The sequence below is a fragment of the Suillus subalutaceus genome, assembly GCF_016647625.1.
Source record: "Suillus subalutaceus strain FC151 chromosome Unknown DFJ58scaffold_45, whole genome shotgun sequence".
Lineage (NCBI taxonomy): Eukaryota > Fungi > Basidiomycota > Agaricomycetes > Boletales > Suillaceae > Suillus > Suillus subalutaceus.
In genome coordinates, this window is record NW_024540294.1 from 138,433 (window position 1) to 165,011 (window position 26,579).

Genomic DNA, 26,579 nt, shown 5'->3' on the forward strand with positions numbered 1-26,579 from the left:
CCAGACAGTCCCTCCCCCGTGGATCGTATCCTGTCGCTGGCGGTCTTTGCTACTCCTTCACGGGACATAAAGCGACGTCCAAGGCCCATCTGCTGCTCTGCTCCAGGAGACAGATGCGAATGAAAATCCACTTAGACACGAAGATGCTGGTATTTATCCAGCTCCCATATGCGCTGGTTCGGGAAGACTACCACCCCAGGTCAGTTGGGGGAGCAAGCCACTTCACAGATGAAGACCCGGATGACTAGTGTTAGCGCAGCAGCTCGCTTAATCAGACTAAACTATGTGGATGCTGTTGGGATGTGATTCGTCTTTGAAAGCTACCAAGGCTTTGCTAATACAACTTGCAATACATATTAGTCTTTAAGTGCGGAGTCTCGGACTGGGACCTCTTTACTCATATTCCTCCGTTCACACATAGCCCGCCTCTGTGTTGCTTTCGTCTACCAAAGACTTCACTGCTTGGGCGATTTCCACCGCCCCCTAAAAACAGCCATATCAGCTTTTGTGTCAGATGCTCGATTACAAGAAGAGGTGCTCACTGGAGTATCAGAATGGCAGCATATGGAGACCTCAGCGATGTTTGCTCCGATGTCGAGCTGCTTGCCTCCGACCGTAGAAACTTTATGGAACCTCAGAAGGTTTGTTACCTGCGATCAGATGAGAAAGGAGATGAGTGAGAGGCTGGACGCTATAGGCCAAGAAAGGTATTCACTCGTTGGCGCACGACTTCAATGGGTACTGGATCATGCTTCCTAAAGTCCAAGACACAGGTGAATCAAAGTAACATGCGATACCAGATAAATTCAACTAACTTCGTTATCAACAATTTCCCCTCATCACTGTAGTCAAGGTCAGCAAACCACTCTAAACTTTTCTCGTTACTCAGTCATGCAAATCAGTACGGCAGTGACAAACCTGCAATGAACGGCACGCCCAGTTCTTCTGCAGCTTGTTGGTGAGCTGTTCCAGCGAGCCCCATAAAGGCTACACCTTGAGGACTGGCCGCGCTAGATTTGAAGATTTTGGTGACACCAACAACTGCCCGTGCGAGGTCGATAGAGCGTGCTGTCTGACCGTAGACAGAGCCGTGGGGTTTTATCTATAATGTATGGCCGCTATCTCAGCCATTGGACTGTGGAAATCAAAACGGAAAACCGTACGTGATTCATGGGAAGCCCGTAGCGTTTCAAAAACCCGTCCAATGCACCTACCTGATAGATGAAGCAGGACTCTAGCTCGTCCTGCCGACTCATGAATGTTTAAATGCATTTACATTGACCGATGACATTGCTCACCGGCTCAATTGCCATCTCGCGACGCCCGAAACCTTGTAAATCAGGCAAGGAAGGGTGAGCCCCCACAAGGACGTTGTTAGACTTGGCGAGTGCAACTGTCTTGTTCATGACCGAGAAGTCGCTGAGTAGATCTATTAACACATGAACAAGCAGCCAAAGTTGACAAGCGGGACTCAACGAAGCATGGAATCCACAGGCAACATTTGCCAAATGGATTGTCTTCATAAGACCTTCGTCGTCTCCCTGTTTGGTGTTCTCTTGAAACAAATAATACGATATTCACCCTGCGATACATACGATGGTATACAAGGAGAAGCCCTGGTGCAATGTTGACGTGATGAACGACTACGCCGTTACAATGACATCACTTACCTCCCCCATATCACAGTTGACAGTAGCTTTCAATGGTCTGCTCATGGTATAACTAATTCGCGTGGTGTCCGTTCGTAAAGTCGGCGTTATCTGAAGGCGATAAGACGATGTCGCTGACAAGCTGGATATCCTAGAAGTACTGCCAGTAATTGAAAGCAGGTGACCTTATGAGTCCCGAAGACCTCGGCCCGTGGTTGCACATACTGGTGGCTGCGCCCACGACAGTGTGAAGTAGACAGGAAGTAGCACTGATCACAAGATAGAGTTAGTTCCCATTTGTATCATAAAGTATCAATAACATGCGAGCCGCCGTAAATAAGTATCACATGAGCAACTGTGAGAATGTCCGGAACAATGGACAATATTAATGCATAATGTTACACCTCATTTGCTTAGCTATCAGCACTCCACCTGGACGCTGTTTTCTCTTGCAGAACCCCTGTTAGACTTCCTGCGCGTGTTTCGTTGCTTGGCCACAAAGTCTGAACAGTTTGATCTAACCGAACTTGACCTATATGACTGCACGATGAGCATAACGGACATAACACCATGAAACAAAGCTACCTTCACTAGGGTCTGAGTCGCTTGGCGGCGCATTTCTCAACACCCAGGATGGATGGTATGCAGGCGCCATCATGGGGGGGAATTAGCGTGCCAGCATCATCTTCTCGGCTGTATGGCGCGGCTTCAGAGAAATTGTCATTCACAAGATATGATGCACCAGATGAGGTGTTTAGGGACCGAGCCCGCTCGGGGCTCAAAGAATGTATCACCGGGGTAATAGACTCCCCAGACCCATGATGACGTCGAACTGGACTGAAACTGTTGTATCTCTGAGTGGCTACTAGGGAATATTGTGAGTGCGTGAGTGACCACATTGAGAGTACAAGCACCTGGTTCAGTATCCGTGAACGACGCTCCATAGACAGGCTGAGCGCCGTGTGATTGGCCCAGAAACATGGATGGCGTATCCCTGATCATGCGAGGTCGTTTACCCCGTCTGTAACAGTAGAAACCACCGAGCACTGCGATTATGGCGAGTGCGGCGCCACCCACTGCACCACCGATGACGGCTTTCTGTGAAGTAGATGAAGCGACTGAAGCAGTATTCCCAGAGCTAGAGGACAACGCAGAGACAATACTAGTGAGAGTGGGAGAGGCGGCTGCAGTAGGGACCGTTGTAGATGTGGGGAGGGATGCCGAAGGTGAGACTTGGTTCGGGCAAACCGTGAAAGTGTTGTTATTGTTGATCGCCTGCTGTTCTACTGCATAATCTGCTGTCCATCGACTGGGTCATCGTGAGGAATGAACTACCGCCCATTCGATATTTTACTCACTAGTACCTAGCTCAGGGTCAGACAAGTACTGTGTGCGTCAAGTAGAAACTTACCAAGATCCATCAGGCCAATAAGTTCTATTGTACAGAAAGTTATCAAGTTTGATGTTCTCGTTGCAGACAGCCTGTTGGATGCTTGCTGGAAGTCTAAATTATACCAAGTGGCGTTGTGAGTAGGTGCGTTGCTTTCAATCTCGGTTTACTCACGAGTAATTTGTGCTAGTACCACAGCTAGCAAGATAAGTAGTGTATGTTCCAGGAGCTGCAGAACAAGTGAGTCGTCGTATTAAACAGATTTAACTCGTGTTACCCGCGTCAATTCCAGTTACATCGCCTGGAACAGCATCTTCTTGGCAACTGCATGTTTAGATAACTGTTATTAGCGGGCCGTGCAAGAGAAGAATATGAATTACTTCATGCAGAGCATGCTTAATGAGAATGCGACAGAATTGCAGCAGCAATCCGCTAATCAATCAATTAGTTCAGCAAACACAGTAAATTGGCGCGATAAGAGAAGACCTACAAACTTGATCATTGCAACGATCACCGGGGGTGTTCGCAGAGAAATTTCCCACTACATCTGTTTGTTATGCGTGTCAGTACATGCCAGAGAAAGGCCGCCTGGAGACACCCACAAGCACTGTTGCATATTTGTCGAAGCCGCTGATATGTCATGCCTAACTTATTAGCAATTTACCATCCGAATCACTCCAAATGCTGTGATGACTTACAAGGCGTTTCACCAACTGCGGTTGTGTACCAATCCAGTTGACTGCTAAGACATGTCGTATTACCGACCGCTAAAACAGTACCTGCATGATACAGAAGTAAGAGGGCAACCCATGCAAATCCCTGCATACCCGACGGTCTATGATGCCCACAATATTGAGGCGAGGGGAAAGGGAGGGTGGTCGGCTTGAAACTAAGGCATTAAATAAGTAGCATCAATGTACGGCAGTGCAGAGACTCAGCGCCTCAGCATCAAAGTTGGATACTTGAGCCTCCTGCCAGGGCAGGGCAGGGCCCTGCTGGGCATCAACGAAATACCCTGAAGTATGAAGCAACGATCAAGTTTTGATATTTTGATCGGACTCGTACAAATCCGAGTCAGGTGACCAGAGACGTCGTGGTGGTGCCACTCGTCGCGGCTACGTGACCCATTGATAAAATCGACATTAACTTGCAACATCAAGTTCATTGTAATGGCAGTGTGAGGCCTATCATGTTCAACTGGTAAGTATAGTTATGACTTGACTTTACCGTATTATTTTTGGTCTCTATCATGGAATGGTAATCTAAGAATAACACCAAAAATTCACACCCAGACACCCGGGCCAGCCTGGTTTTGCCTCACTGTTTGATCAATGATCATACGACTCGACATCGACCACGACCTAAGCATCCGATGGTAAGTATAGACGATCGTCGATGGCTCGCGTGGTGGCTAGGAACTATATTGCTGTAGTAAATGTGTCATATGCTATGGTCGTAACTGGTCAGCAATGGAGTTACTACTTGGACACATGATGTCAGTGTGCGCGGCTTTGGCCCTTATCGGACTCGATTCAGACTTCCCTCTTGACAGGCTGATATATATAATGCCTAGAATCACGGTACGAAGAGGAGCCCATCCCAACGTCACGCATCACCACTAACATGTTACTCAATAGCGAATATGCTAGCCACAAGCTATTGATTGCAAACCGAGGAGAGATTGCTGTTCGAATCATTCGAACTGCTCAGCGGCTGGGTTTAGCAACAGTAGCCATTTACACCTCGTCAGACGCCCTCTCCCCTCACGTTACCATCGCAGACGAGGCTGCTCATTTGCAGGACCGCGCCAGCGACCAACAGCAACTAGCATCAGAGTCGAAGCTGTATTTATCAAGTGCTATCATCATCTCGATATGCAAGCAGTATGGGGTTACCATGGTTCATCCAGGTTATGGATTCCTCTCGGAGAATGAGGAATTTGCGCTTTCTGTAGAGGCAGCTGGGATGATCTGGCTCGGTCCGAAACCAGACGTTATTCGGATCATGGGTCTAAAGCACGAAGCCCGACGTCTTGCTGCAAATGCTGGTTTGCAGCTCGTTCCAGGATCCCAAGGACTTGTAAACACTCTCGATGAGGCCCTAGGCATAACAAATACGATTGGTTTTCCTGTGATTCTGAAAGCGACAGCTGGGGGAGGGGGCATGGGCCTTCTTGTTTGTCGAAATAGCAGCGACCTCTCCGAGTGCTTTATCAGTGCTCAAGAAAGGGCAACTGTAAGTATGATGGTTGACACACTTGTTGAAGCTGAATGCACATCCCCTAGTCACTGTTTCATAACGGGGGAGTTTTTATTGAACGATACTACCCTGCAGCACGCCATATTGAAATACAGGTCAGTATCTGTGAAACTTGAATTCGCCCTGTGCTCCATTTCGGCATAACAGGTGTTCGGTAACGGACTGGGCGATGTGGTACACATGGGGGAGAGGGAATGCAGTGTTCAAAGGAGACATCAAAAAGTTGTGGAAGAGACCCCGAGTCCATTCGTTACAGGTCATTCAGGTAAGTTATTAAGACAGTTGGTGGAGTAGCATGTGTTGATATTTCACAGGTCTTCGTGAAGCCATGTGCGATGCAGCCGTCAAGCTGTGCAGGACCATCAAATATTCATCTGCAGGTTGGATAGCCTACAATTATCGGTGGTCGTATCTTACTTACTGCGAGCCAGGTACCGTAGAATTTCTTGTGGACGATGAGTCGGGGGTGTTTTTCTTCCTTGAAATGAATACACGTATCCAGGTGCGTAGTGTGGTGATCTATGCCAGGAAACACGTCCTCTAATTGCATGCAGGTTGAGCATGCCATCACAGAGGCTATACACCCTGGCCTGGACCTCGTAGAAATGATGTTAGCACAAGGAATTGCACAGCGGTCTGAAGCGAGTGGTCTTGATCACGCGAGTCCCAGCATGACGCAGGCTATCTATGACAAGAACCTTGTTGAGTGTCGTATCCACGCCATCGAAGCCAGAGTCTACTGTGAAAACCCCTCAGAAGGCTTCAAACCCAGTCCAGGCATCCTACAGTTCGTGGAATTCCCACAAGAGAATTGGCTTCGCATTGACAGTTGGGTATGTATGTCGCCCTGTGTCCAGCACTCTACCTTCAAATGTAAACTTTGCAGGTGTCAACGGGAACGGAAGTGACTCGGTTCTTCGACCCTTTGATATGCAAATTAATCGTGACCGGTTCAACGCGAGAACAAGCGGTTTCCAGGATGGTTCAAGTATTGAAAGCCTGCAAAGTCTTCGGCCCGCCGAACAACCTGGCCTACCTCGCTTCAATATGTGATAGCACTATTTTCAAAGAAGGGAAGGCCACAACACGGTTTTTGGATAACTTTGATTTCTCCCCAAGGTACGCGCAGTTAGATATGAACCATACGACCCACAGACTAATCTATCTCGAAGCGCATTCACTGTCCTATCAGCTGGTATTGAAATGACTATCCAAGACTTACCCGGCAGGCGTATCGGGCTAGGCATCCCGCAAAGCGGCCCCATGGACTCTCAGGCATTCAGCGCGGCCAACATACTTGCTGGCAATACAGCGCAAACGGAGGCATTGGAGATCGTCACCCTCCCCGGCGCTGGATGCAAGCTGAAATTCCACAGTTTTGCTATTGTAGCGATAACCGGCAAGCCAGCAACTGTTAAGATCAACGGAGAGCAGGTTTCAATGTGGGCTCGCCTCACCGTCTCCGAAAATGCGATCCTCGACATTGCGGGCCTGCCAGGTCCTGGGTTCAGAGTATATCTAGCAATCAGAGGCGGCTTCCCTGAAGTGCCACAATATCTTGGATCTAAGTCAACGTCGATGGGCCTTGGAGGCTATCAGGTACTCCGAGTTCTACATTTTGTTAAAACTTAGTTTTTGCTCACCGTCCCCTCAGGGAAGATCACTTAGAGTCGGCGATCAACTTGCTTTGAGTTCGCAATCATCATCAGAGCAAGATAAGACAGGTCCAGTAGCCTTTCTACTCCCCCAAAGCCTCATCCCGGTTTATCCTCAAGATTGGGTTATTCAAGTCTTGGCTGGACCACATGATGATGCGGAAATTTTGACCCCTGAAGGAAACGCCAAGTTTTACTTGGCGAAGTGGTCCGTTAGTTCATCGAGTAACAGAATGGGGATACGGCTGGAGAGCAATCAAAGCATAGATTGGGCCCGTAACACTGGTGGCGAGGGCGGATCTCACCCGAGTAATATCCTAGATAACGGATATGCGTTAGGGACGGTTAACGTGAACGGAGACACACCCGTTATCTTAACGAACGAAGGACCAGACATGGGTGGGTATGTCTGCCTGTGTACTGTCGCGACTGGGGAAAGGTAGGTGACTCTCAGTTCAGACCAAGTGAGTTCTGCTCATCGATACCCATAGGTGGAAGCTGGGGCAATTGAGTCCTGGTAGTACGGTGACCTTTCGCAAGATTTCATGGCAGGATGCACAAGCTTGTATGAAAGCTCCGCTCAGATGGATTGAGGCCGTGCAGACCGTTGTCGCTGGATCTCCACCACATATTGGCTTCTTAGATGGTCCTTTGGAAGGTAGGGAATTATCCGGAATCCTGCACAGAAATGAGTGGTTACCAGGAAGCCCGAGACCTGCCGTAACATTCCGGCAGGTATGTTCGCTACATCACGATCGCCGATGATCGTCACATCTAACGCCTGAGGTGCTGTATCAGGCTGGCGACTCCGCTATTCTGGTAGAATATGGAGAGATGCATCTAGATTTCGTTCTTCGAGCGCGCGTACATGCGCTAGAATCGGAAGTGCGTAAGAGGAACATAAAAGGCATATGGGCGTTTGCTCCATGCATTCGCTCCACGATGGTGCGTTTCCTTTTATCGTCAAGATTGTGGTCTAATCGGAGTTGTTAGTGCCATTATGATCCTTCGATGATCTCCCAGGCTGACGTACTTGCCATCCTATTAAACACGGAGCGCTCATTACCAGATTCCGCATCGGACCTCCAGTTCCCCGGGCGCAAGATCACGTTCCCGATCGTACTCGACGATCAGTGGTGTCGTGAAGCATTGCAACGATACATGCGAACTACAAGAAACCAGCGCGGTTTATTTACCCAGCAACATTGATTACCTTGCGCGAAATAATGGTCTGGAGGGTGGTTGTCGATGAGGCGCTTCAGAAACTAATGGATTCTGCTTGGGTACGTGCCCTTCCGAATAATCATTACTGTATCTCGGCGCTTAAATAAAGCCAAAGCTCGTTTTTGGCGTCGGATTTTATCTAGCTTGTCCTTTCTTAGTCCCGGTAAGGCGATGTCAACGGAATTGAATGATTTTGCTGTTAACAATAGAGCAGATTGACCCGCGATGCCGTTTGGTCGGGCAGAAAATGAATCCTTCAAGAACATACACTCCCGGTGTAAGTTTCAATTAATCAGAAAAAATCAAATGGGTGATATGTTGAATTGTTGCAGGGAGCGGTCGGCATCGCTGGTCCCGTGGCGGCCATTTATCCCGTCGTCTCGCCTGGAGGATACCAGCTGTTTGGGCGCACGCTTCCAGCTTGGCAAACCTGGGGAAAGGGGCCTGATTTTGCCTCCGATCGACCATGGTTGCTTCAGCCATTTGACCAGGTGCGTTGTTAATGCAGGTCTGTTGTTCGCTTTTTTACTAAAAACAATTTCACAGATCCTCTTTGAACCCGTCAGCGAGGAACGCTATCTCGAGGTGTGCCTGTTTATTGGAGGGATACTTCTGGGCTAACATGTCATGAAGATTGAACAGGAATTTAATGCCGGACAGTATAAATTCAAGGCAAGTGACATCGGCGGTACCTCTTACGGAGTGAATTATGGGTAACAATGTCATGCGGTGATAGATCGAGCCAGCGGTCTTTTCCATGGCGGCGTACATCACATTCACTGACGGCATACAGCAAGAGATTACGGAGTTTAAGCGAAAACAGGCGGAAGGAACAGCGAGAGAGGAAGCACAGTAAGTGAGGCCTTAAACGATGAGCTACAACCTATTAATTACAGGTGACGTTGTAAGCGAGACCGAACTGTTACGTGTATGGCAGGCGCAGAAAGCGGCGAAAGCTCCGCCTACGGCATTGGTGGATGACACAGGTATGACCAGTAAGGTTCGAATGTCCGAATTTTTTTAACTAACTCGTCCGCAGACGTTGGACCTGGTAGTACAAGCATCACTTCTTCCATATCAGCATCTATTTGGAAGATCAAATGTCAGCCTGGAGACGTCATACAATCTGCCGATAATATTCTGGTCATCCTCGAAGCGATGAAGACCGAGATTAATATTCTTGCAGGAGAAGAGAATGTTGGAAAGGTAGTGAAAAGCTTAGGTAAAGGGATTAGGGAAGGAGCAAGTGTTCAAGTGGGGGACATTCTCGCATGGTTTGAATAGTTACGTGTAGCCTGTGTAAGGTTGTAATATTGGAGTGGACACAATAAATATTCGATATGGGGAAGGCAAACACATTGCCCTACGTCATACATTCCCGAATTTACTCCTACTCAATATCTATTCGAGTAGTGTACTTTCCAGTCGCCTTCTTCCAAGCGTATGGAACCGGCATCAGTATTAATGTACCTCACATTGGGAAATGCCGGTATTATTGTCCCGTTCAAGCGGTCAGAGATGATGTCGAGGGTTGTTGTCCATCCATCAACTGTGATGAAGTGAAAATTGAGTTCCTCCAAGCTAGGAAGGGTACCAGGTCCATCACAGAGAGCGGATATCAGCTACCACGAAAATGAGTTGGGGAAGTAGTAGTATACGCGAGATAAAGCGTACCATCTCCGTCTCGTCCCGTGGCACAAGGTAACCAGTATCCTTTACAGTAAAAGAACGCAAGCGAGTGAAGTGCTTTTTCAGTGGAAGCTTGCCAATGACTGGGAGCGACGAAGCCACCGCTCTTTCTTTCAGTGCCAAGGTTACGCTCTGGAGGTCAGGCAGACGCCGAAACACGTGAAGTAGCAGCCCCATGTCGAAATTTTGTTGAATGAGAACCAATTTGTCGATGGTAAGCTGACGAAAGGCCACGATCTTCAGGACTGCCTCTACATCATCTGCACTGAGCGAGCGTATGGAAGTAGTTGCGATTGGCCGAAGGGTGAAGGTAGTTGGAGAGTTTCTTGTACGAAAGAGCATGACAGTGCGAACGGTCAATTCTTTATCAGGTGGATCTTCTATGAAGGAGCAGGAGCGGAACTCAAGGACCTCGAGCTGCTTCAATTCTGCCAGCGCTTCCCAATGATCTTTCTTCACAAAAGAAGTAGAGAAGACCACTTTTTGAATGTTCGACATGCGCGCCATTGCTTGGCAATATAGCGTTGCGAACGGAAAGAGGAGCCACTTCGCCTCCTCATTAAGATCCCAAAGTTCGAAGGTGCACATCTTGACGTATAGTGCAACCGATTTGGCTGGCTCAGAATTTGCCACAATCTGCCTGGCCCATTTCGTCTTGCGTGAAGCCTGCGTCCTGTTGCTGTTCGTATCCCCCGAAAATGTGACACGCTCAAAGACACGCGGCAACGCGACGGAGCAGAAAAAACGGCACACGAGTGCGAGGGCTGAGAAGGTTCCAACGTATTGCTCTCTCAGTGGCTGATCAGTTGGGGCTATACACTCGAAAGTCGCAAGATATATTTCGTTTGGGATTAGAGGCAAGATGGTCTGACCATTGCGGCGAAGAGGAGCTAATACACAAGCATCACGGTCGCAAGTTGAGGATTTACAGTTGATGATAGAATAACTCACTGGACCAGGAGAAATCCATGATGGTTCAAAATTATACCGTAGATTGGCAAGATGTTAACTATTATCGGACGAACATATGTGCCACAAAGGCAGTAAGTTCGTAACTAGAGGTTGATCTGCGATACGGTTCGACTCGGAGGGACTGAACTATACTAGATACAAATAATTATAAACAAGGACCTCTTAGTAATAGTACCAAGTCGGACTTGCACCGTGATTGTATACAGTCTGGCGGTGTATTATATAGTCCGAGAGGAGCTCTGAAGTGAGCAATATCGCATGTCAAGTAATGGACGACGATATCTACTTCAAGATCAGTGCCGTGGATAAGACGTACGCCCGAAATTACGCAATCTCGTCACCTATATATACATGACAAGGATAATTAATTGCATGCAGGCTAGAAGATCGCCTCGTTGCCATGATTTGTCCCGTGTTACAATCAACTTACTGTTTTGTGAATGGGTAGTAGCTAGAGGCGGCCCGAGACGTCTCTTGTGGGAGCTCAGTCGGGTGAAATCAATCGGCTGCGGCCGATTATCCAAAATGAATCCTGAGCACGTCATGGGTAAACCGGTAACCCCTGTTCGCAGGTAAGTTTATTTTTATGATTAACAGCTGAGCATGTGCTTGCGTGAAAACTGTTGGTGCGAAGTGACATTTGCCCCGATAACCCACATGGTTGATATCAGATCGCGGTCTGAAAGTGCCCGAGGAAGTCGCCTCTGACCTAGGTTCATGGCGTTAGGCACGTTCTTGACCAGGAACCATGATGGGATTCTTCCATCTGTCTTGAAACACCTGACCGCGGTATTATCGACGAATGAACGTGATCTCTATAAATATGGTACTACGAGCCAAAAGGGCCCCTGGCAGGTTGGAAGATGCAAGGGGATCGCGGGTATACCGTGACAGCCAGCCTATCTGAGGGCAGTACTAGTGTAGCGATGAGAGGATCTTAGTATGCGACTCGGAGTTTCGGACGAATGGGTAATAGTATCAGAGTGTATGGCGAATCCATTCAAGTTGATGCCAAGTAGGAATCATGGTGAGAATGTCGTGGGAGTGCCTCATGATCACAGGGTGCGATGTGGTTTGGATTTAAAGGCGAATCGAATCGAGGTGGAAAATTGACACAATTCGGTACAGTTCGATGTGGAAATGAGTCCGGGGTTGATACTATCAGTAGGGATTCTGCGTGCCGCCGCCGACGGACTAGTACACGACTCTGGCCAACCACAACCGAATTTCGAAAGGACCATAGGCAGCTGCCAGTGCACTGGACTTGCAGGTATTAGTACTTTTAGTAAAGACCCCAGTACTATATCCAGCATAATATCCCGAACAATAATTGAGTTCCGGGAAACATGAACGGAACTAGTAGGAACTGATCGGCGACCGGTAGTAGATCGAGATTCAATTTTGCTTTGCCGGCCGAATATATTTACATTTATGGCAATTGACCGGCATGAATAGAGGGAAATTTGAAATAGTGCTCGCATGTTCCATGTGTATCATTTTGCATCTTTCTTTGCACTTACATACTTACGAAAATCGTACAAAAGCCGGGGTCACTACCATGCCTGTCTTCCGACCATTCGTCCTTCCTCACCATCATGTCGGCTTACGCTGGGCATTCGAGCGGTACTGGCTCAGTCGATAAGATTGACTCTGAGAAAGCAGCCCGTCAGTTCATTTCCCCTTGATTCTACTAAGATTGTAATCATACTCACGTGGAAATTTTTTACATCTTTAGTTGCTATCGGTGCTCTACCCCTTGCTGATTTTGATGACCCAAACATCAACAAGGAAGAAGCTTTAACTGGCATTCTAGGTTAGCCCATCATCTTGAGTGCTAAAATTCACTCTGACCAGACCGTCGCAGAGGATGACTCGCCTTATCCTGAAGTACGATCGGCTGTATCCAACACTGATGACATGTCCATACCCGTTAGCACTCTCCGCTCATGGGTTATGGGTAAGTGCAGAAAAATCCGCTAGGCATCATGTAGCTGATTAGAAATCAGGCTTTTTTTGGGTTATTATCGTCCCTGGTATGAACCAGTTCTTCTATTTCCGATATCCCTCCGTCAACATCACCGGCATGGTTGCCCAACTATTGTCATTTCCCATGGGTCGTCTCTGGGCAGCTGTCGTGCCCAATATTTCAATATTCGGCGTCCGCTTGAACCCCGGACCATTCACGATCAAGGAGCACGTTTTAGTCACGATTATGGCTACCGTCGGATGGCAATCTGCATATGCGGTACGTGCGTTTGCTCGGGTTTTCGTCAATACAAATTAATAACATCTTGCCAGACCGACATTGTTGCAGTGCAGAGAGTGTTCTACGGTCAAACTCCCAACTTCAGCTGTAAGTATGTCCAGAGTCTGAACGATATGTTATCAGGTCTCATATCAGCGTAGATCAATGGATGTTGGTCATGTCTACCCAGCTCATTGGCTTCTCACTGGGTGGCGTTATGCGTCGATTCCTGGTTCTTCCCCCCTCCATGAGTGAGTCCTGCCTCGTATACATGTTTCTAGAGAATTAACACTTGTAATCAGTTTGGCCCACAAACTTAGTTACGTGCGCCCTATTTAATACGCTCCATGCGCAATCATACGCTGGTATTGGCAATCGCGGTGGTATTTCACGAGAGCGCTTCTTTGTTTATGTCTTCTCCGCGGGATGTGCATGGTACTTCATCCCAGGTTATCTGTTCCAAGCTCTCAGCTACTTCACCTGGGTGTGCTGGATCGCTCCAGATAACGTCGTCGTCAACCAGCTCTTTGGCTATGAAAGCGGCCTTGGCATGAGCTTGATTACGTTCGACTGGGCCCAAATTACTTATGTTATGAACCCACTCGCAACGCCATGGTGGAGCGAGGCTAACGTTCTCGTTGGCTTTGTGTTCTTTTTCTGGATCCTTACCCCGATCCTTTATTATACTAATACCTGGTATTCTAAATTCCTGCCCATCATGTCTCGCACGTCATACGATAACACGGGTGCCGCCTACGATGTCACTGCGATTCTTGGCACCGATGGAACTCTCAATGCTACTGCATATGAGGCATACAGCCCTCTGTTCCTGTCGACAACTTTTGCAGTGTCTTACGGTCTGTCATTTGCGTCAATCACTGCCACCATTACGCACGCCATCCTCTTCTTCCGCAAGCAGATCTGGGCCCAGTCGCGTCGCTCAATCGACGAACAGCCGGACATCCATGCACGTCTCATGGCTAGGTACCGTCAGGTTCCAGAGTGGTGGTACCTTATCATCTTCGTGATCATGTTCGTTTTCGGCATCATTGTCATTGAAGTCTGGCCTACCCAGTTCCCGGTGTGGGGCTTCGTTCTCGCACTTATAATTGCTTTCCTCTACATCATTCCCATTGGCATGATTCAAGCTATCACGAATCAACAAGTCGGTCTGAATGTTATTACGGAGTTGGTCGTTGGATACGCTATCCCTGGACGCCCATTGGCAATGATGCTTTTCAAGGCAAGTAGAGTCCTTGCGTTGTCTGGTGCAGTCCCTAACGTGCCTATCTAGACATGGGGTTATATTACAATGGCGCAAGCGTTGCAGTTCGCCCAGGACTTCAAGCTCGGTCATTACATGAAAATTCCTCCCCGCACGATGTTCTTTGCACAGGTCAGCGCGGCTGCTATCGCTGGAACCGTACAGCTCGGCGTGCAAGCTTGGATGTTTACCAACATCGTGGACATGTGTAGCACGAAACAACCTGACGGTTTCATTTGCCCCAACACTCAAGTGTTCGGCACTGCATCAATCATCGTAAGTTTCAATTTGATATGTGCTGTGTTTTTGTTTATTCAAGATGGTCTGGCAGTGGGGTGTTATTGGTCCTCAGCGTCAGTTCTCCTCCGGCCAAATGTACGGCGGCCTCCTTTGGTTCTTCCTCATTGGCGTGCTTTGCCCCCTCGGCGCTTGGATCATTTCTATCAAGTGGCCGAACAGCATCATTCGTTACATCAAGTATGTATCCATCCGCCTTGCTTGCCCTCGAAAACTAACAATGAGCGCATAGCTTCCCCGTAATATTCACTGGAACGTCCTACATACCACCAGCGACTGCCGTCAACTACGTGCCTTGGGCAATCGTCGGTTTCATATTCCAGTACGTTATCCGCCGCCGCCATTTCTCATGGTGGACAAAGTACAACTGTACGTATCTATCCCCTCCACTCTCATTCAACCTACTAACGCCCCGCAGATGTCCTGGCTGCTGCACTCGACTCTGGACTTGCAGTTTCTATCATCTTGATCTTCTTCTGTCTGCAGTACCCGCAAAACGGCACCATCGGCGCAAACAACGTCGCAAAATGGTGGGGCAACAATGTGTTCTTGAATACAGCAGATGGGAAGGCCATGTCGTACTACACTATCAATGGCACCTTTGGGCCATCAACATGGTAGGGAATATTGTAGTTGTATATATAAGGGTGTATATATGAAGGTGTTTATGTTACGAGTATCAATTTATTTTCCTTGCTGCTCTTTTGGTACTTGTGATGTTCCCGGGCCGTTCCTTACATATGTTCATGTGATTCATACCCCAACTCCTTCTCGATCTGAATGTTCCGCGCATTTTACAGAGCCAATTTCGTTGGTGCGCGAGTCTGTATCTCCCTTTTTTTTCTGCTTATGTGATCTAAACCTTTGCTTCCCACGTGCACTCTACCTTAGCATCGCCTCCAACGTCAACCATGGTGACCTATAGGCAGCAAGAAGAGTGGCCATCTATATATGGCTGTTGAAGTGGCCACAATATTGATTTATACGCTTCGCAATCGTGGCATCAGTCCTGCATTCATATCTAGTCTCCTTCCCGACGCTTTGTGAGCAGTGCCTATTCGTATAGCTACCCTGGTCAATCTGATCTACTTCTCATTTCCAGTCTACTTGATCCTGTATCCTACGTTTGTGTTGTGAGATGTACCCCTAATCACCAACCGTCTTTCCTCCCACCTTCAGTCCAATTTTTGTACCATCATTGGTCCCCTCTGCTATCCTCCGCCACCTTTTGTTCTCGTCAAAGTGTCGAGATCAAGGGTAGACCACGAGATCGTATTGTCCGAACACGAGAGAAACATACGTCAGACAGTCGAGGAGGGAGACGTAGTGCTGCAGCCACCTCTTCACCATAGACATTAGCAAGGTCACCTGCACACCAAAGAGGCAACGGCCAACATCAGCGAATTACGCCAACCTCCCAGGCTGGGTTACAGGGAGGAGAAGAGCACGAAGGTTAAGAAAATGTTGCGATATAATACCAAAATTGGCAGCTTTCGCGCGATGAACACCACTGCCAGGGAGGGAGCGCACCAAGCCAAATACGGTGCCAACAAACTACTCAAATCGTTTTCGAGCACAACGGGACTGTAACGAAAGCAAGGGGGTGAACGGTCGAGAGAGGCAAGAGCACACAAGTGCACATCAATATTAATGCAAGAAGGTAACAGAGGCCCCTATATTATATGAGCCCTGATACCTCCTATTAATTTGTTTCCCTTCCCTTCCATGATGGCTTCCAAATTTGAAGACCCCGATGATAGCAGGTTACTTACTCAGAGCCCACCACCCTCTTACGATAACATTTCTACACTTGTGTCATCAGCAGATTCCACCAAAGGTACTAACAGACAACTAGTACCACCATTCAGACAGTTTTTGTCATCTGTATTTTCCTACCGACAGAGACGGAAAATGGTCCTATCTCGCATCCGTGATATCGTCTCCGCTCCTGATTTTATCCCCTCTTCTATTGCCCCAGTCATCGAAACCTGTGTTACTCAGGCTGCTTTCTCGCCTGCGGATTTTTCTAACCTCTTGCAAACACCCATCATCGAAGGTCATACGGCGATGTATTGGGCGGTTATGAATCATCGATGGGAGGCTGTGTCTGCATTTGCTGCCTTCATCCCCCGATTTTCGTCTGTTTGCTTCAATGACTTGCGCCTCGCGTGCATGATCATTAATGACCACGCATCGTTTGCGCAGCTGAATTTGGGACGCGTGATCAATTGTAAGTGCAAGCCAGTAATATTTGCCCTCGCCGCATTGACTAACTTATTTTGCACTTAATTAGCCAAGGACGAATCATTGAGACGCCTTCTGAATTGTCCACCAGATGAGGTTCAGGTCCAGACAGGGGATAAACTGTTGGAGAACAAGTTCGTTGCTTGTCTCCGTATCAGGATGTTCCAGAAACGCCTGCGCATGGCTCAGGTACTGGGCATAGAATTTGTCGCCGGGGGTATAGTCCGTGTTTCTTAGTGTTCCTCACGCTGATCAATCCTTGCAGGGCGTATATGGGTGGTGTATTTCTGTACAACGCCTTCAATGATCGGGTGGTACATCAGCCTGCGTCTTTCGCGGCATAGCTCGCCCGCACGTCCGGAAATCGTGCTCGTTATCAAGGCACACGGAGGGGTTAAACCTGGCTGGTGCCGTGCAACTCGATCTCAAGATTTACGAGTGACGGATGATGACTCGACAGAGCCCATACTTGCACCTAAGAGGTAGGTCCCGTTTCATTCAAAGCCAACGCGTACTGATGATGTTTTCAACGATTCCTTGTTTTCTCTTTCGCTATGCAGATTGGCCAGAGTGCCACAAGCATATCTCGCCTTCGACTGTGTTTTTGGTGACAAGCTCATAAACTGAGTAAGTATTCTCTTACCTTCCGCTGCAATGACTTGAACTGATTTATTGTAGGACGAATACAATTTATCTCGACTGCGATGGCACTCTACATATAAATCTAGAGATGACATTGAGATAGTGTTTTTCTACAGTGAAGTGGTCTGCATGTCGTCCAATACACTTTTTTTTACCTATATAACGCGAAGAGCCGCTCGTGGCGGAGCCCGCTACCCGCCACACTTGATTCAAATCTGTGTTACAAATGCAAGTAGTTGGCGAAACTGCAGACGGTTACAAATACAAGGAAGACAGTCGATTCCTCCAATAAAGGATTACCTCATGGACCACCCTTCAAGCTCGACGTGCTGATACATATGTCACGATGTCTCCTCAATCTTATTAGAGTGATACAGAGATAAGAGATGAATGACAGTGACCTGTAAACTAGGCTAGTACCTAGACCAAATGGCTAGAACCATACATAATCGCCCATCCACACACAACCCGCTACTGCAGGTCCATTTCACGCGACCTTCCAAGCCCAAAATGGACCTAGCCCACCGACCATGAACCGTCAACAGCCAAGCACACTCAGATAAACACCAGCACTCACCAAGCGGGTCCGGCCTCTCATGCGTCGCCCCCGTCCACATCCCCAAAAACCCAACCGCCGCACCCGGCCCCCCAATTTGAACCGCCTCTGACGACCACTCTGGCTCATCTGACCCCGCTGCAGTAGATACCTTCGAATCGATCAGTAATACGTACGCAAGGTATCATAACCGGCAGGCTACAGAACGGACAACGGAGCACTCACCATCTGCCATCGAATAGTTCCATCGCTGATTATGCTCACCGTAGCCAGTGACTTTGCGTAAGTCAGTCTGTACTGCGATCGGACCCTATAGATTCACCCTCAACGTGGATGGTTGGGAGAGGGCGGGTGGTGCTGCCTGGTGGGATGGGGGATTCGGAGTAGCCAGCTTATGCGAATAGTGAGGGGTATGACTCGGCAAGCTTCTTGGACGCCGTCTTCGAGGAACTTTTCGGGTGCGAGCTGTAGTAGCGGCGGATTAGAAGGTACAGTTTGTCAGATGATGGGACTCACATTGTGCACTGAAAAAGGGCGTTCAGTATGAGCAGAGGTGGGATGAACTGAGAGCACTGACCCAAGAGGTCTCGGTAATCAAGCCAGCAAACACATCGCCTGCAATATCAACAGAATTGAGTTTTTCGAAGAAGGCATAGCCTCGAAACTTACTTCCAAATACCACTCACACCCGCCCAATCCCATCCTTCAACTTCGCCCTGCTTGCTCTTCCCACTCCCCTCGGATCCCTCCTCGTCCCTGAGCCTATTTTCCCATGCAACCCAATACCCAGGCGACCCACCTATGCACATCGTATGCATCTTGCGCATATACGGCAAAATATCACCTGTCGAAAACGCAGTCAGGAAGGGTGACTGCCTAAACATCTCCCTCAAATTCGCCTCCACGACGATACGCGCAGACGCGAGCCACACATAGTCCGGTACGAGTTCATATGGCTTGATTGGTGGACTCAGATCAGGGACGCGGCGCCCATTCATCAACCCCAAGTGCATCAGACCCAAGTCGTCTTCCTCGTCTTCGTCTTCCTCGTCATTATCTTCGTTCTCATCCTCATCTATGATGTCAAGTTGGTTTGACTGGGGGGAATCGGTGGTGTCGCGTCGCACGGGGTGGAAGGGACCCCACATGCGTGCGGGTCCGAGGTAGCGCATGTCGTAGACACGCCTGCGTGCGAGGGTGCGGGCATCCGCGGACTGCCCTTCGGGGGTGTATAACGAGCGCGAGCATATGATGGGTAGGGCAGGCATATCTTCGTTCTCATCAAGGGCAGATGCTGAGTCTGGTGATGCCGACGTAGATGTTACTGGCCAGGCTCCAGGAATGGACGTGTCTGCGAGCTCGGGTGCTGGTGCGGCAATGGGTATAAAGCCGGTACAGCAGATGAGTTTGTGGAATAGCTGGCCGACTTCTGACCCGATCCAGTGCGATGCGGAGCTTAGAGTGGGCTGGTACGGCGCATGACCCTGGACATCGAATGATAGTTTTGCCATTAGCGTGCGTGTGAGCTCAGGGGGGAACCCGATTTCCAACAAATCCTGAAGCCACGTCGCATTGACGCTACCAAGCAGGGCACTGTAATTGGCTGTAAGCAGGAGAAGCAGGGGTGGGAATGGGGGAGAGTTGATCATGGGTGCGAAACGAGAATTGGACTCGGGAGAGTCAGTTAGGAAGGTGAGAGATATGGGCGGGGATGATGGGAAGGGTAAGGAAGTGGTGATGACTGAGAGTAGTGCTTTCACTACAGATAATGACGTTGGGATGTCCGACTGCGAACTTACTGGGGCCGTCGTTTGGACCGGACGTCTGATATACCTAGCTGCGCCAATACGGTTAATGTATTCTTGAGTCCAGTTGAACTCCAAGCTAGGGTGACCACCTGAAATGGTACTCAAATGATTCAGAGCTGGTCTGGGATCATCAAAAGTAGTAAGGAATATCTCCCGCCAGAGGTGTTGGTCCGGACAACGGTAGATTAGGTCGTAGAAGAACTTGCAGGTCTGGGAAAGCGCTGTTATGGAATTCGGGTTCCCGGAGGCTGCGGACGCGACGAGCACGGCTTCGGTGAGTTCTGCTGGAAGGTCAGCGAAGGTGGAAGCCATGTCTGAAGGGTTAGCAGATGAGACCGAGCAGCTTCACGAGCTCGCTGTGATATAATATCGACACTTCTCACGGGAGCCGCATCATGAGTAAGCAACTGCGAGGAACGATGATCTAGTATGAATTCAATGCAAACAATGTCGTGTAAGATGTTGAGCAGACCGTTCCTCACTCTACGGTACCAGATGCTGTTATAGAGATTTTGCTGTTTGTGCGCCCACTCCTCGTACCCTGAGCTTCAATATTCCTCACAACATCCATCCCGTCTTCTACTTCACCAAAGACAACGTGCTTGCCATCCAACCATGACGTGACCACCGTGGTGATGAAGAACTGCAAAGCATCAATATCTAATCCAAGATTCGCCAAATAACCACCCACTTGAGAACCGTTAGTGTTCGGGCCAGCATTAGCCATAGACAACAATCCAGGCTTTTCGTGCTTCAGCTTAAAGTTCTCATCTATAAATTCAATTAGCATCGCATAGTAAGTAACTGAACGTCAAAGGAACCGACCTGCGAACTTCTCGCCGTATATTGACTTTCCGCCAGTACCATCGTGCCGCGTAAAATCACCCCCTTGAAGCATAAACTATAAAAGACCATATTCATCAGTAAAGGAAGGTGTCAAAGAGGAAGGATGTAATTACAGTGGGGATGACACGGTGAAAAGTGCTTCCAGCATAACCGAAGCCATGTTGGCCCGTAGCGAGCTCCCTGAAATTCTTCGCGGTCTTCGGGACGACGTCGTCGTACAGTTTGAATGTTATACGTCCGGATGGTTTGTTGTCTATGGCAATATCGAACTGAATTTTAAAAAAGATTTGGTTCTGGTGACACCTAATGACATTTGTTGGAACTTACGAAGACCCGCGAAGACCTGGTAGCACATGGAATCAAATTTTTACGAGTTAGTAGGAAGAATATTACTTACAGAGGCTTCGCAGTCGACGCGGAGGTCGTGAAACGACGAAGAAATGAATTCAGCATGGGTTGATCAGATAGATACGATGCACCTGCAACAAGTACGAAGACACCTGCACCTGTCAAAACAATTGTTTTCTGCAAACCCATTTTACTCGACACAGCCACCACTCAACCGAACCAAAATAAACTAATACACCATTTATTAGGTCTCACCGAAGTTCAACTTCACTGGTTTACTACTGCCAACACACGCAGCGACTGCGACTTGGTTCCACTTGCCTGATGGGCCATTGATTAGTTATTGCGACACAGTCACGGCTGGTAGACCAACACGCTTGAATTCAAAATGGTCGGAGCGCCGGCTCCGATATGTGTCTTTATTCGAAGGTCGGAAATCGGACTTAGCCTTCATTAATTCTATCTGCTCAGTCTCGCCGACGGAAAAACTTTCCTCCTTGACTCGAACGATGAAGTAGTTTTTCTGCACTGAGTCATGGTCATGAACCGATTAATCAGGGAGACGATGAGCCCACGGTTCAACGGCTACACTGGTTAAAGGCGGGGGTGCCGAATATACGAATTCAAGCTTCCATTGGAGAAGACAGTCCCGGTATAACCGCAGACGAGTTGATAGTCTATTATGTAACGAGGAACGAGTGTAGGAATAGAGTTAAGTCTTTGCGCAAGCGTCGGAGGCAGTACGAACCTTCTGACTTCGTACTGCAACGTCGCGCCGTATCGTCTCAGTCGTCCTCAACGACGACGTTCTTCCTCCTTCTCTTTTCTCCGTTCTTCCTACTCTTGCTACTACTCTTAGAAACACTCAGTCAATTTCTCCAAAACACACTCTTAGCAAACACTCTCCGAATTCACCCGGCCTACCATGCAACGCATCTTAGCAGACCCAGCGCTGGAAGCGCAGCCCAATTTCGAGTCAGCAGCATACGCGGGATGGCTCAACGCCCTTGTGGCAGGGGGCACGGCCAGAGAAGATGCACTCGAGCAAATGGCTGAAGGCTGGAGACTTGAGCGCCAGGAACACATTATCCTTTGGCAGCAACAGAATGAGGAAGATGCTCGCACCCTGCAAGAACAGTTAGAGCGCGAGAGAGCTGAAAAAGAGGCCGAGGAACAGCTAGAGAGGCGCGAAGCTGAGAAGAAAAAGCCCAAGATCAACGATTTTGATGAAGGGGCTCTCGTTGCAGACGTTATCATACCTCGCCCATCCCAGTATGCTATCCAAAGGATCAAGAACATGGAGTATGTAGAATTGTGGTACTTTAGCCCTGACGGTTGCCACGAGGCTTCCACCACCTCTAGGTCCACGTCAGACTCAGATGACGCTTTTGGCTTCGCCAAAGTGGATGGTGTAGTTGCCCTCAAGACGATCGCGTCTTTCAAAGCCTCTCAGAAGGCTCTACAGGATCATGACCTATCTTGGCGGCAGTTTGACCTCGCAAAGACCAGCTTTCTTGTGCACATTGAAAAGAACAACTGGCCGCAAAAGCATCAGCAGGCTTTAGCATTATTTTTCATGCTCATTACCAACCATGAGCATCGCATGCGGCCACGAGGAGAAAAAGGCTCTGCTTCGCTACGCAGGATTTGTGCGCCGTGAATGGCATGATCGCTTAGCGCAAGACCAAGGGTTCAACATTGGTTTATTCAATAATGCCCTATACAACTCGATATCTGACGACGTATGGGAGGCTGAACGAGATGAGGGTCTCAAAATGATTCAATCTCACTTCGGAAACGGACCCTGCTGGCTGTCTAAATGCTTTCACTCTTGGCTATCCCTGCTTTCGGGGTACAATTCCCATCTGCTTCCCACGTGCTAACACATATATGACTTCGTCTTCTGTCTTCCGCTCTCCCTTGCTTGCGCTCGCTATGCTGCCGCTCTATCTACCCTCATGCTGACACAAACTCCTGTGCTCCCGCTTTCCTGTGTCCCTCTCAAACAACTTAACCGCTGCTTCGCTTATGCCCACACTGCTTTCGCACATCCCTGTATACCATGGTTTAACCAAATCTTTGCTTTCGTATAATTGTTCGAACCCTGGCTTACTCGAATCCTTTCATGCTTGCTCTATCTCACTCAGTTGCAAAACTCGCTTGCAGTTCCCAACACTTCCTTCCGTTCTCGGGGGAGAGACATGAGTTCCAGCCGAAACGGGCATGCAGAGACGGTACCCTCTTAAACCACAGAAGTCGCAGCAGTTTTTTCCAGCGGGCGCAGGCCAAACCAGCCCATCAGCCTGCGCCCTATGCCTCGGCCGGTTCCGTCACCCCATCCACAAATGCGCATCCGAGTTCCTATGGGACAAACGAACCAAGACTCAATGTCGTCGAAACGCAGAGGGTCACTTGGTCAATCCAGAGGGCCTCGAAATCTGCTACGACTGGCAGAGACCCAAGGGATGCACCAACCCCTCTCGAACTCACATGCACGAATGTTCAGGATGCGGAGCAAAGGATCACGGAGCTCAAGACTGCCCTCAAAGCGAGAGCATCTAACGCTATCACTCCCTATAGGCCTGAGGCCTGGCTGCAGTTTCTCATTTCTTCAAATCTCATACGTAAATATGCACATATTCCGAATGGTTTTCGCTTTTGGTTTCATGGGCAGCGTCCCAACCATATCTCAAACTTATACCCCACCTAATAACCCCTCACTACATGCACATTTTGACGCCTTTACTGCCATTCTGGACCGTGAATATTCCACTGGTCGTTATATCGGACCTATATCTAAATCAGAGACTGAAGAACTCATTGGTCCTTTTCAGACAGCCCCACTCTCCATGGTTCCTAAGCCGGGAAAGCCAGGAAGATTCCGTCTCGTACAAAACCTCTCATTCCCGCTTCGTCCATCAGCTACAGTATCATCCATTAATTCCTCTATCGACTCTAACTTATATCCATGCACGTGGGGCACAGCATCAACAATCTGTCTACTCATCTGGTCTCTCCTCCCAGGATCTCAGGCAGCTGTTCGTGACGTGGCTGAAGCCTACCGCACAGTATCTCTTCATCCTTCTCAATGGCCAGGCTTGGTCATCAGGACAGGAGAAGACAGCTTTGCAATTGATTCTAGCTTTTGTTTCGGGTTCTCGGCATCAGTGGGAACCTATGGCGAGGTTGCAGATGCTGGTGCAGACATATTCCGATCACAAGGAATTGGTCCTGTATCCAAATGGGTGGATGATCACCTATTCATTCGGATTCTGCGAGAGCACCTTGCCAGCTACAACAACCTGCGCAAATCTCGTGCTGCTATCATTGCACGAAATGGTGGCATGCTTATTGAAGGAGGTTGAAAATGGTATCGTGGTTCAACCATGCCTGACGGCAGAATTGAAGAGTTTGACGAAGACTGTTCATTTCCCATCATTGATCTCTCAACAGCCTCCCCGTGATCGCCAGAAGATGCTCGCTTCACATTTTGCTTTGACGACATCAACCGCCTATCCAAAATTCTTGGAATACCCTGGGAACTGGCAAAGGACATCCTTTTCTCGTCATGTGCCCCTTTTATCGGTTTCCTTTGGGACATCGAGTCGCGTTCTATCTCGATCCCACAGAGCAAGAAGGAGAAGTATGTGGCAGCTATCAGGGAATGGGAGATTCGGTCTTCGCACACACTACGGGAAGTCCAGGAGCTTTATGGGAAACTCTTACATGCTTCTCTGGTCCTCCCAGCGGGAAGAGCTTACCTCGTTTCTCTCGAAACCATGCTATCCATCTTTCACGACCGTCCACACATGCCTCGTTCCCCCCCCAAGCACACAGGTGATGACCTCCGGTGGTGGAAAGCCAGCCTCTCTCAATCACTCGTCTCTCGGCCAATCCCAGGGCCCGTCGAAGTCATTGACCCCTCGGCTTACTCAGACGCTAGCTCAGGCACTGGCATCGCGATTTGGATCAACGGCAGATGGCGAGCGTGGCATCTCCTCCCAGGCTGGAAAAGCCGAGGACAGAGACATTGGCTGGGCAGAGGCTGTCGGTATGGAATTCCTCATTATTGCACTCCTCGGTTCATGCCCAACGGGCAGCTGCATTAAAATATTCGGGGACAATCGAGGAGTTGTCGAAGGGTGGTGGAAAGGGCGTAGCCGCAACAGAGCCACCAATGCTGTCTTCAAAAGGATCCATGAGCTCACTGCATCCGCACAATGCACTTTCCTCACGCGCTATGTACCCAGTAACTACAACCCAGCAGACGCTCCGTCCAGGGGAATCTACCCTCCCTCAGACCTACTGCTTCCCCCAATTAGCATTCCCCAGCCACTCCAACCCTTCATCACAAACTTCGACGATCCCGCTATCCCTTCTGAGTGCCATGCACGCAGCAAGAACGTCAAAGCGCTCCCACATGTCAATGACCGAGCCCCGCTCGCGAGAATCAGCTGAGCACCTCAACGACGAGCTCCGTCGCCAAGGAGAAGAGCTCTTTTAAAGCGACGCAAGCTTATTGCGGCTTATCCTGCTAATCTCAGCCCTCGGGTTTCCGTCCTAAGACCCCATTGTGCAGCTAAGGACAGGCTCCGTCTATGGCGACCAGCCACTGATGACGAATCATTATCTTCCCTTCCTCACGCCGATGCACAGCGCATTCAAGATGTCATGATCCACGCATGGGCCGGCAGCACCCAGGAGGCATATGGAAGTGGCATCCTTGCCTACCATGTATACTGTGACTCAAATTCCATCAACGAAGCCATGCGTGCACCAGCGTCTTCTGAACTCATTTCAGCTTTTATTTCAGACTTAGCCGGATCATATTCAGGGAAAACTATATCGAGTTATGTCCACGGTATTCGTGCATGGCACATCTTACATGGAAAATCATGGTCCTTAGATGACGACAAAATAGATGCCATGCTAAGAGCAGCCAAGAACCTCACGCCCTCGTCATCAAGAAGGAAGAAAAGACCACCTTACACTGTGGCTTTCATAACTAGCATCTTGCAGAAACTAGACCCCAACAACCCTCTCGATGCCGCAGTGGGTAGCTGTCTCACAACAGCCTTTTATTCAATGGCCAGAGCTGGAGAATTCACGGTCCGAACCCTTTCATCATTCGATCCCTCCATTCATGTCAAACGATCCGACATTCGCCATGAAACAGACCGCAATGGGCTCGCGACTACAGTTTTTCATTTGCCCCGCACGAAAACATCGCAAAATGGGGAGGATGTTTTCTGGGCGAAACAAGAGGGCCCTACTGATCCTGAGGCAGCATTATCCAACCATCTCAACATCAACAACCCCCACTTCGATATCGCACTCTTTTCCTATAAGTTCGGCGAGGCACACCGTCCTTTGACAAAAACGAAGTTCATCACACGGCTCGCTCGCGCTGCAAAGGATGCTGGCCTTGACCCGTTGCAAGGCCACGCTATCAGAATAGGCGCCACCTTGGAATACCTCCTCCGAAACATCC

General features: G+C 48.9%; 8 protein-coding genes across 8 annotated transcripts; 3 read left to right on the top strand and 5 right to left on the bottom strand.

The window, feature by feature from the left end:
- Window positions 1-266: 266 nt before the first annotated feature.
- Window positions 267-1,909, bottom strand: DFJ58DRAFT_345161 (lamb YcsF family protein). The gene is made up of 10 exons (XM_041379956.1): window positions 1,671-1,909; window positions 1,596-1,616; window positions 1,477-1,541; window positions 1,299-1,419; window positions 1,164-1,244; window positions 919-1,102; window positions 816-867; window positions 716-755; window positions 543-650; window positions 267-483 (listed from the first exon to the last, which is right to left on the bottom strand). The coding sequence occupies exons 1-10, from the start codon at window positions 1,713-1,715 to the stop codon at window positions 412-414; spliced, it is 789 nt and encodes a 262-aa protein (XP_041244487.1). The 5' UTR covers window positions 1,716-1,909; the 3' UTR covers window positions 267-411.
- Window positions 1,910-2,231: 322 nt separating this feature from the next.
- Window positions 2,232-4,237, bottom strand: DFJ58DRAFT_345219 (uncharacterized protein). Its single transcript, XM_041379957.1, has 9 exons — window positions 3,738-4,237; window positions 3,642-3,683; window positions 3,530-3,586; window positions 3,420-3,471; window positions 3,317-3,363; window positions 3,214-3,268; window positions 3,061-3,153; window positions 2,564-2,958; window positions 2,232-2,514 (listed from the first exon to the last, which is right to left on the bottom strand). The coding sequence occupies exons 1-9, from the start codon at window positions 3,862-3,864 to the stop codon at window positions 2,240-2,242; spliced, it is 1,143 nt and encodes a 380-aa protein (XP_041244488.1). The 5' UTR covers window positions 3,865-4,237; the 3' UTR covers window positions 2,232-2,239.
- A 425-nt stretch (window positions 4,238-4,662) lies between these two features.
- Window positions 4,663-9,799, top strand: DFJ58DRAFT_879981 (allophanate hydrolase subunit 2-domain-containing protein; the record flags this gene model as incomplete). The annotated part of the gene is made up of 20 exons (XM_041394521.1): window positions 4,663-5,274; window positions 5,325-5,393; window positions 5,446-5,563; window positions 5,613-5,800; window positions 5,853-6,131; window positions 6,185-6,417; window positions 6,471-6,897; window positions 6,953-7,392; window positions 7,445-7,688; window positions 7,752-7,898; window positions 7,947-8,072; window positions 8,129-8,236; window positions 8,293-8,340; window positions 8,392-8,454; window positions 8,510-8,668; window positions 8,724-8,762; window positions 8,811-8,879; window positions 8,914-9,029; window positions 9,087-9,163; window positions 9,217-9,799. The coding sequence occupies 20 exons, from the start codon at window positions 4,663-4,665 to the stop codon at window positions 9,459-9,461; spliced, it is 3,807 nt and encodes a 1,268-aa protein (XP_041244489.1). The 3' UTR covers window positions 9,462-9,799.
- Window positions 9,517-11,012, bottom strand: DFJ58DRAFT_345332 (uncharacterized protein). Its single transcript, XM_041379958.1, has 3 exons — window positions 10,818-11,012; window positions 9,852-10,756; window positions 9,517-9,799 (listed from the first exon to the last, which is right to left on the bottom strand). Exons 1-3 carry the CDS (start codon window positions 10,834-10,836, stop codon window positions 9,572-9,574), a joined length of 1,152 nt encoding a protein of 383 aa, XP_041244490.1. The 5' UTR covers window positions 10,837-11,012; the 3' UTR covers window positions 9,517-9,571.
- A 1,319-nt stretch (window positions 11,013-12,331) lies between these two features.
- Window positions 12,332-15,352, top strand: DFJ58DRAFT_745346 (OPT oligopeptide transporter). The gene is made up of 11 exons (XM_041387383.1): window positions 12,332-12,503; window positions 12,574-12,651; window positions 12,703-12,795; window positions 12,845-13,083; window positions 13,137-13,191; window positions 13,245-13,334; window positions 13,386-14,326; window positions 14,378-14,623; window positions 14,679-14,824; window positions 14,877-15,013; window positions 15,063-15,352. The coding sequence occupies exons 1-11, from the start codon at window positions 12,434-12,436 to the stop codon at window positions 15,263-15,265; spliced, it is 2,298 nt and encodes a 765-aa protein (XP_041244491.1). The 5' UTR covers window positions 12,332-12,433; the 3' UTR covers window positions 15,266-15,352.
- A 647-nt stretch (window positions 15,353-15,999) lies between these two features.
- On the top strand, window positions 16,000-17,850 carry DFJ58DRAFT_345457 (uncharacterized protein). Its single transcript, XM_041379959.1, has 5 exons — window positions 16,000-16,874; window positions 16,938-17,105; window positions 17,154-17,370; window positions 17,449-17,515; window positions 17,567-17,850. Exons 1-4 carry the CDS (start codon window positions 16,370-16,372, stop codon window positions 17,513-17,515), a joined length of 957 nt encoding a protein of 318 aa, XP_041244492.1. The 5' UTR covers window positions 16,000-16,369; the 3' UTR covers window positions 17,567-17,850.
- An 11-nt stretch (window positions 17,851-17,861) lies between these two features.
- On the bottom strand, window positions 17,862-20,231 carry DFJ58DRAFT_785133 (uncharacterized protein). Its single transcript, XM_041390011.1, has 6 exons — window positions 18,756-20,231; window positions 18,664-18,701; window positions 18,396-18,477; window positions 18,312-18,345; window positions 18,108-18,237; window positions 17,862-18,046 (listed from the first exon to the last, which is right to left on the bottom strand). The coding sequence occupies exons 1-6, from the start codon at window positions 20,204-20,206 to the stop codon at window positions 18,018-18,020; spliced, it is 1,764 nt and encodes a 587-aa protein (XP_041244493.1). The 5' UTR covers window positions 20,207-20,231; the 3' UTR covers window positions 17,862-18,017.
- A 141-nt stretch (window positions 20,232-20,372) lies between these two features.
- Window positions 20,373-21,193, bottom strand: DFJ58DRAFT_659706 (cyclophilin-like domain-containing protein; the record flags this gene model as incomplete). Its single annotated transcript, XM_041382103.1, has 6 exons — window positions 20,373-20,537; window positions 20,586-20,665; window positions 20,720-20,795; window positions 20,854-21,009; window positions 21,068-21,083; window positions 21,138-21,193. The coding sequence occupies 6 exons, from the start codon at window positions 21,191-21,193 to the stop codon at window positions 20,373-20,375; spliced, it is 549 nt and encodes a 182-aa protein (XP_041244494.1).
- Window positions 21,194-26,579: the final 5,386 nt, after the last annotated feature.

Coding starts and splice junctions, on each gene's coding strand:
- DFJ58DRAFT_345161 (XM_041379956.1), bottom strand. CDS start 1,715: ATGAGCAGACCATTGAAAGCTACTGTCAACTGTGATATGGGGGAG. Junction 1,542..1,595: donor GCTTCTCCTTGTATACCATC/GTATGTATCGCA, acceptor AACACCAAACAG/GGAGACGACGAAGGTCTTAT. Junction 484..542: donor GCTGCCATTCTGATACTCCA/GTGAGCACCTCT, acceptor GGCTGTTTTTAG/GGGGCGGTGGAAATCGCCCA.
- DFJ58DRAFT_345219 (XM_041379957.1), bottom strand. CDS start 3,864: ATGCAGGGATTTGCATGGGTTGCCCTCTTACTTCTGTATCATGCAGGT. Junction 3,684..3,737: donor CGCAGTTGGTGAAACGCCTT/GTAAGTCATCAC, acceptor CTAATAAGTTAG/GCATGACATATCAGCGGCTT. Junction 3,364..3,419: donor TTAAGCATGCTCTGCATGAA/GTAATTCATATT, acceptor CTAAACATGCAG/TTGCCAAGAAGATGCTGTTC.
- DFJ58DRAFT_345332 (XM_041379958.1), bottom strand. Junction 9,800..9,851: donor CACGGGACGAGACGGAGATG/GTACGCTTTATC, acceptor TTTTCGTGGTAG/CTGATATCCGCTCTCTGTGA.
- DFJ58DRAFT_745346 (XM_041387383.1), top strand. CDS start 12,434: ATGTCGGCTTACGCTGGGCATTCGAGCGGTACTGGCTCAGTCGATAAG. Junction 12,652..12,702: donor AGCTTTAACTGGCATTCTAG/GTTAGCCCATCA, acceptor AGACCGTCGCAG/AGGATGACTCGCCTTATCCT. Junction 14,327..14,377: donor TGGCAATGATGCTTTTCAAG/GCAAGTAGAGTC, acceptor GTGCCTATCTAG/ACATGGGGTTATATTACAAT.
- DFJ58DRAFT_345457 (XM_041379959.1), top strand. CDS start 16,370: ATGATGGCTTCCAAATTTGAAGACCCCGATGATAGCAGGTTACTTACT. Junction 16,875..16,937: donor TTTGGGACGCGTGATCAATT/GTAAGTGCAAGC, acceptor GCACTTAATTAG/CCAAGGACGAATCATTGAGA. Junction 17,371..17,448: donor CCCATACTTGCACCTAAGAG/GTAGGTCCCGTT, acceptor TTCGCTATGCAG/ATTGGCCAGAGTGCCACAAG.
- DFJ58DRAFT_785133 (XM_041390011.1), bottom strand. CDS start 20,206: ATGGCTTCCACCTTCGCTGACCTTCCAGCAGAACTCACCGAAGCCGTG. Junction 18,702..18,755: donor GGTGTGAGTGGTATTTGGAA/GTAAGTTTCGAG, acceptor TTGATATTGCAG/GCGATGTGTTTGCTGGCTTG. Junction 18,047..18,107: donor TGAGAGGCCGGACCCGCTTG/GTGAGTGCTGGT, acceptor TCGGTGGGCTAG/GTCCATTTTGGGCTTGGAAG.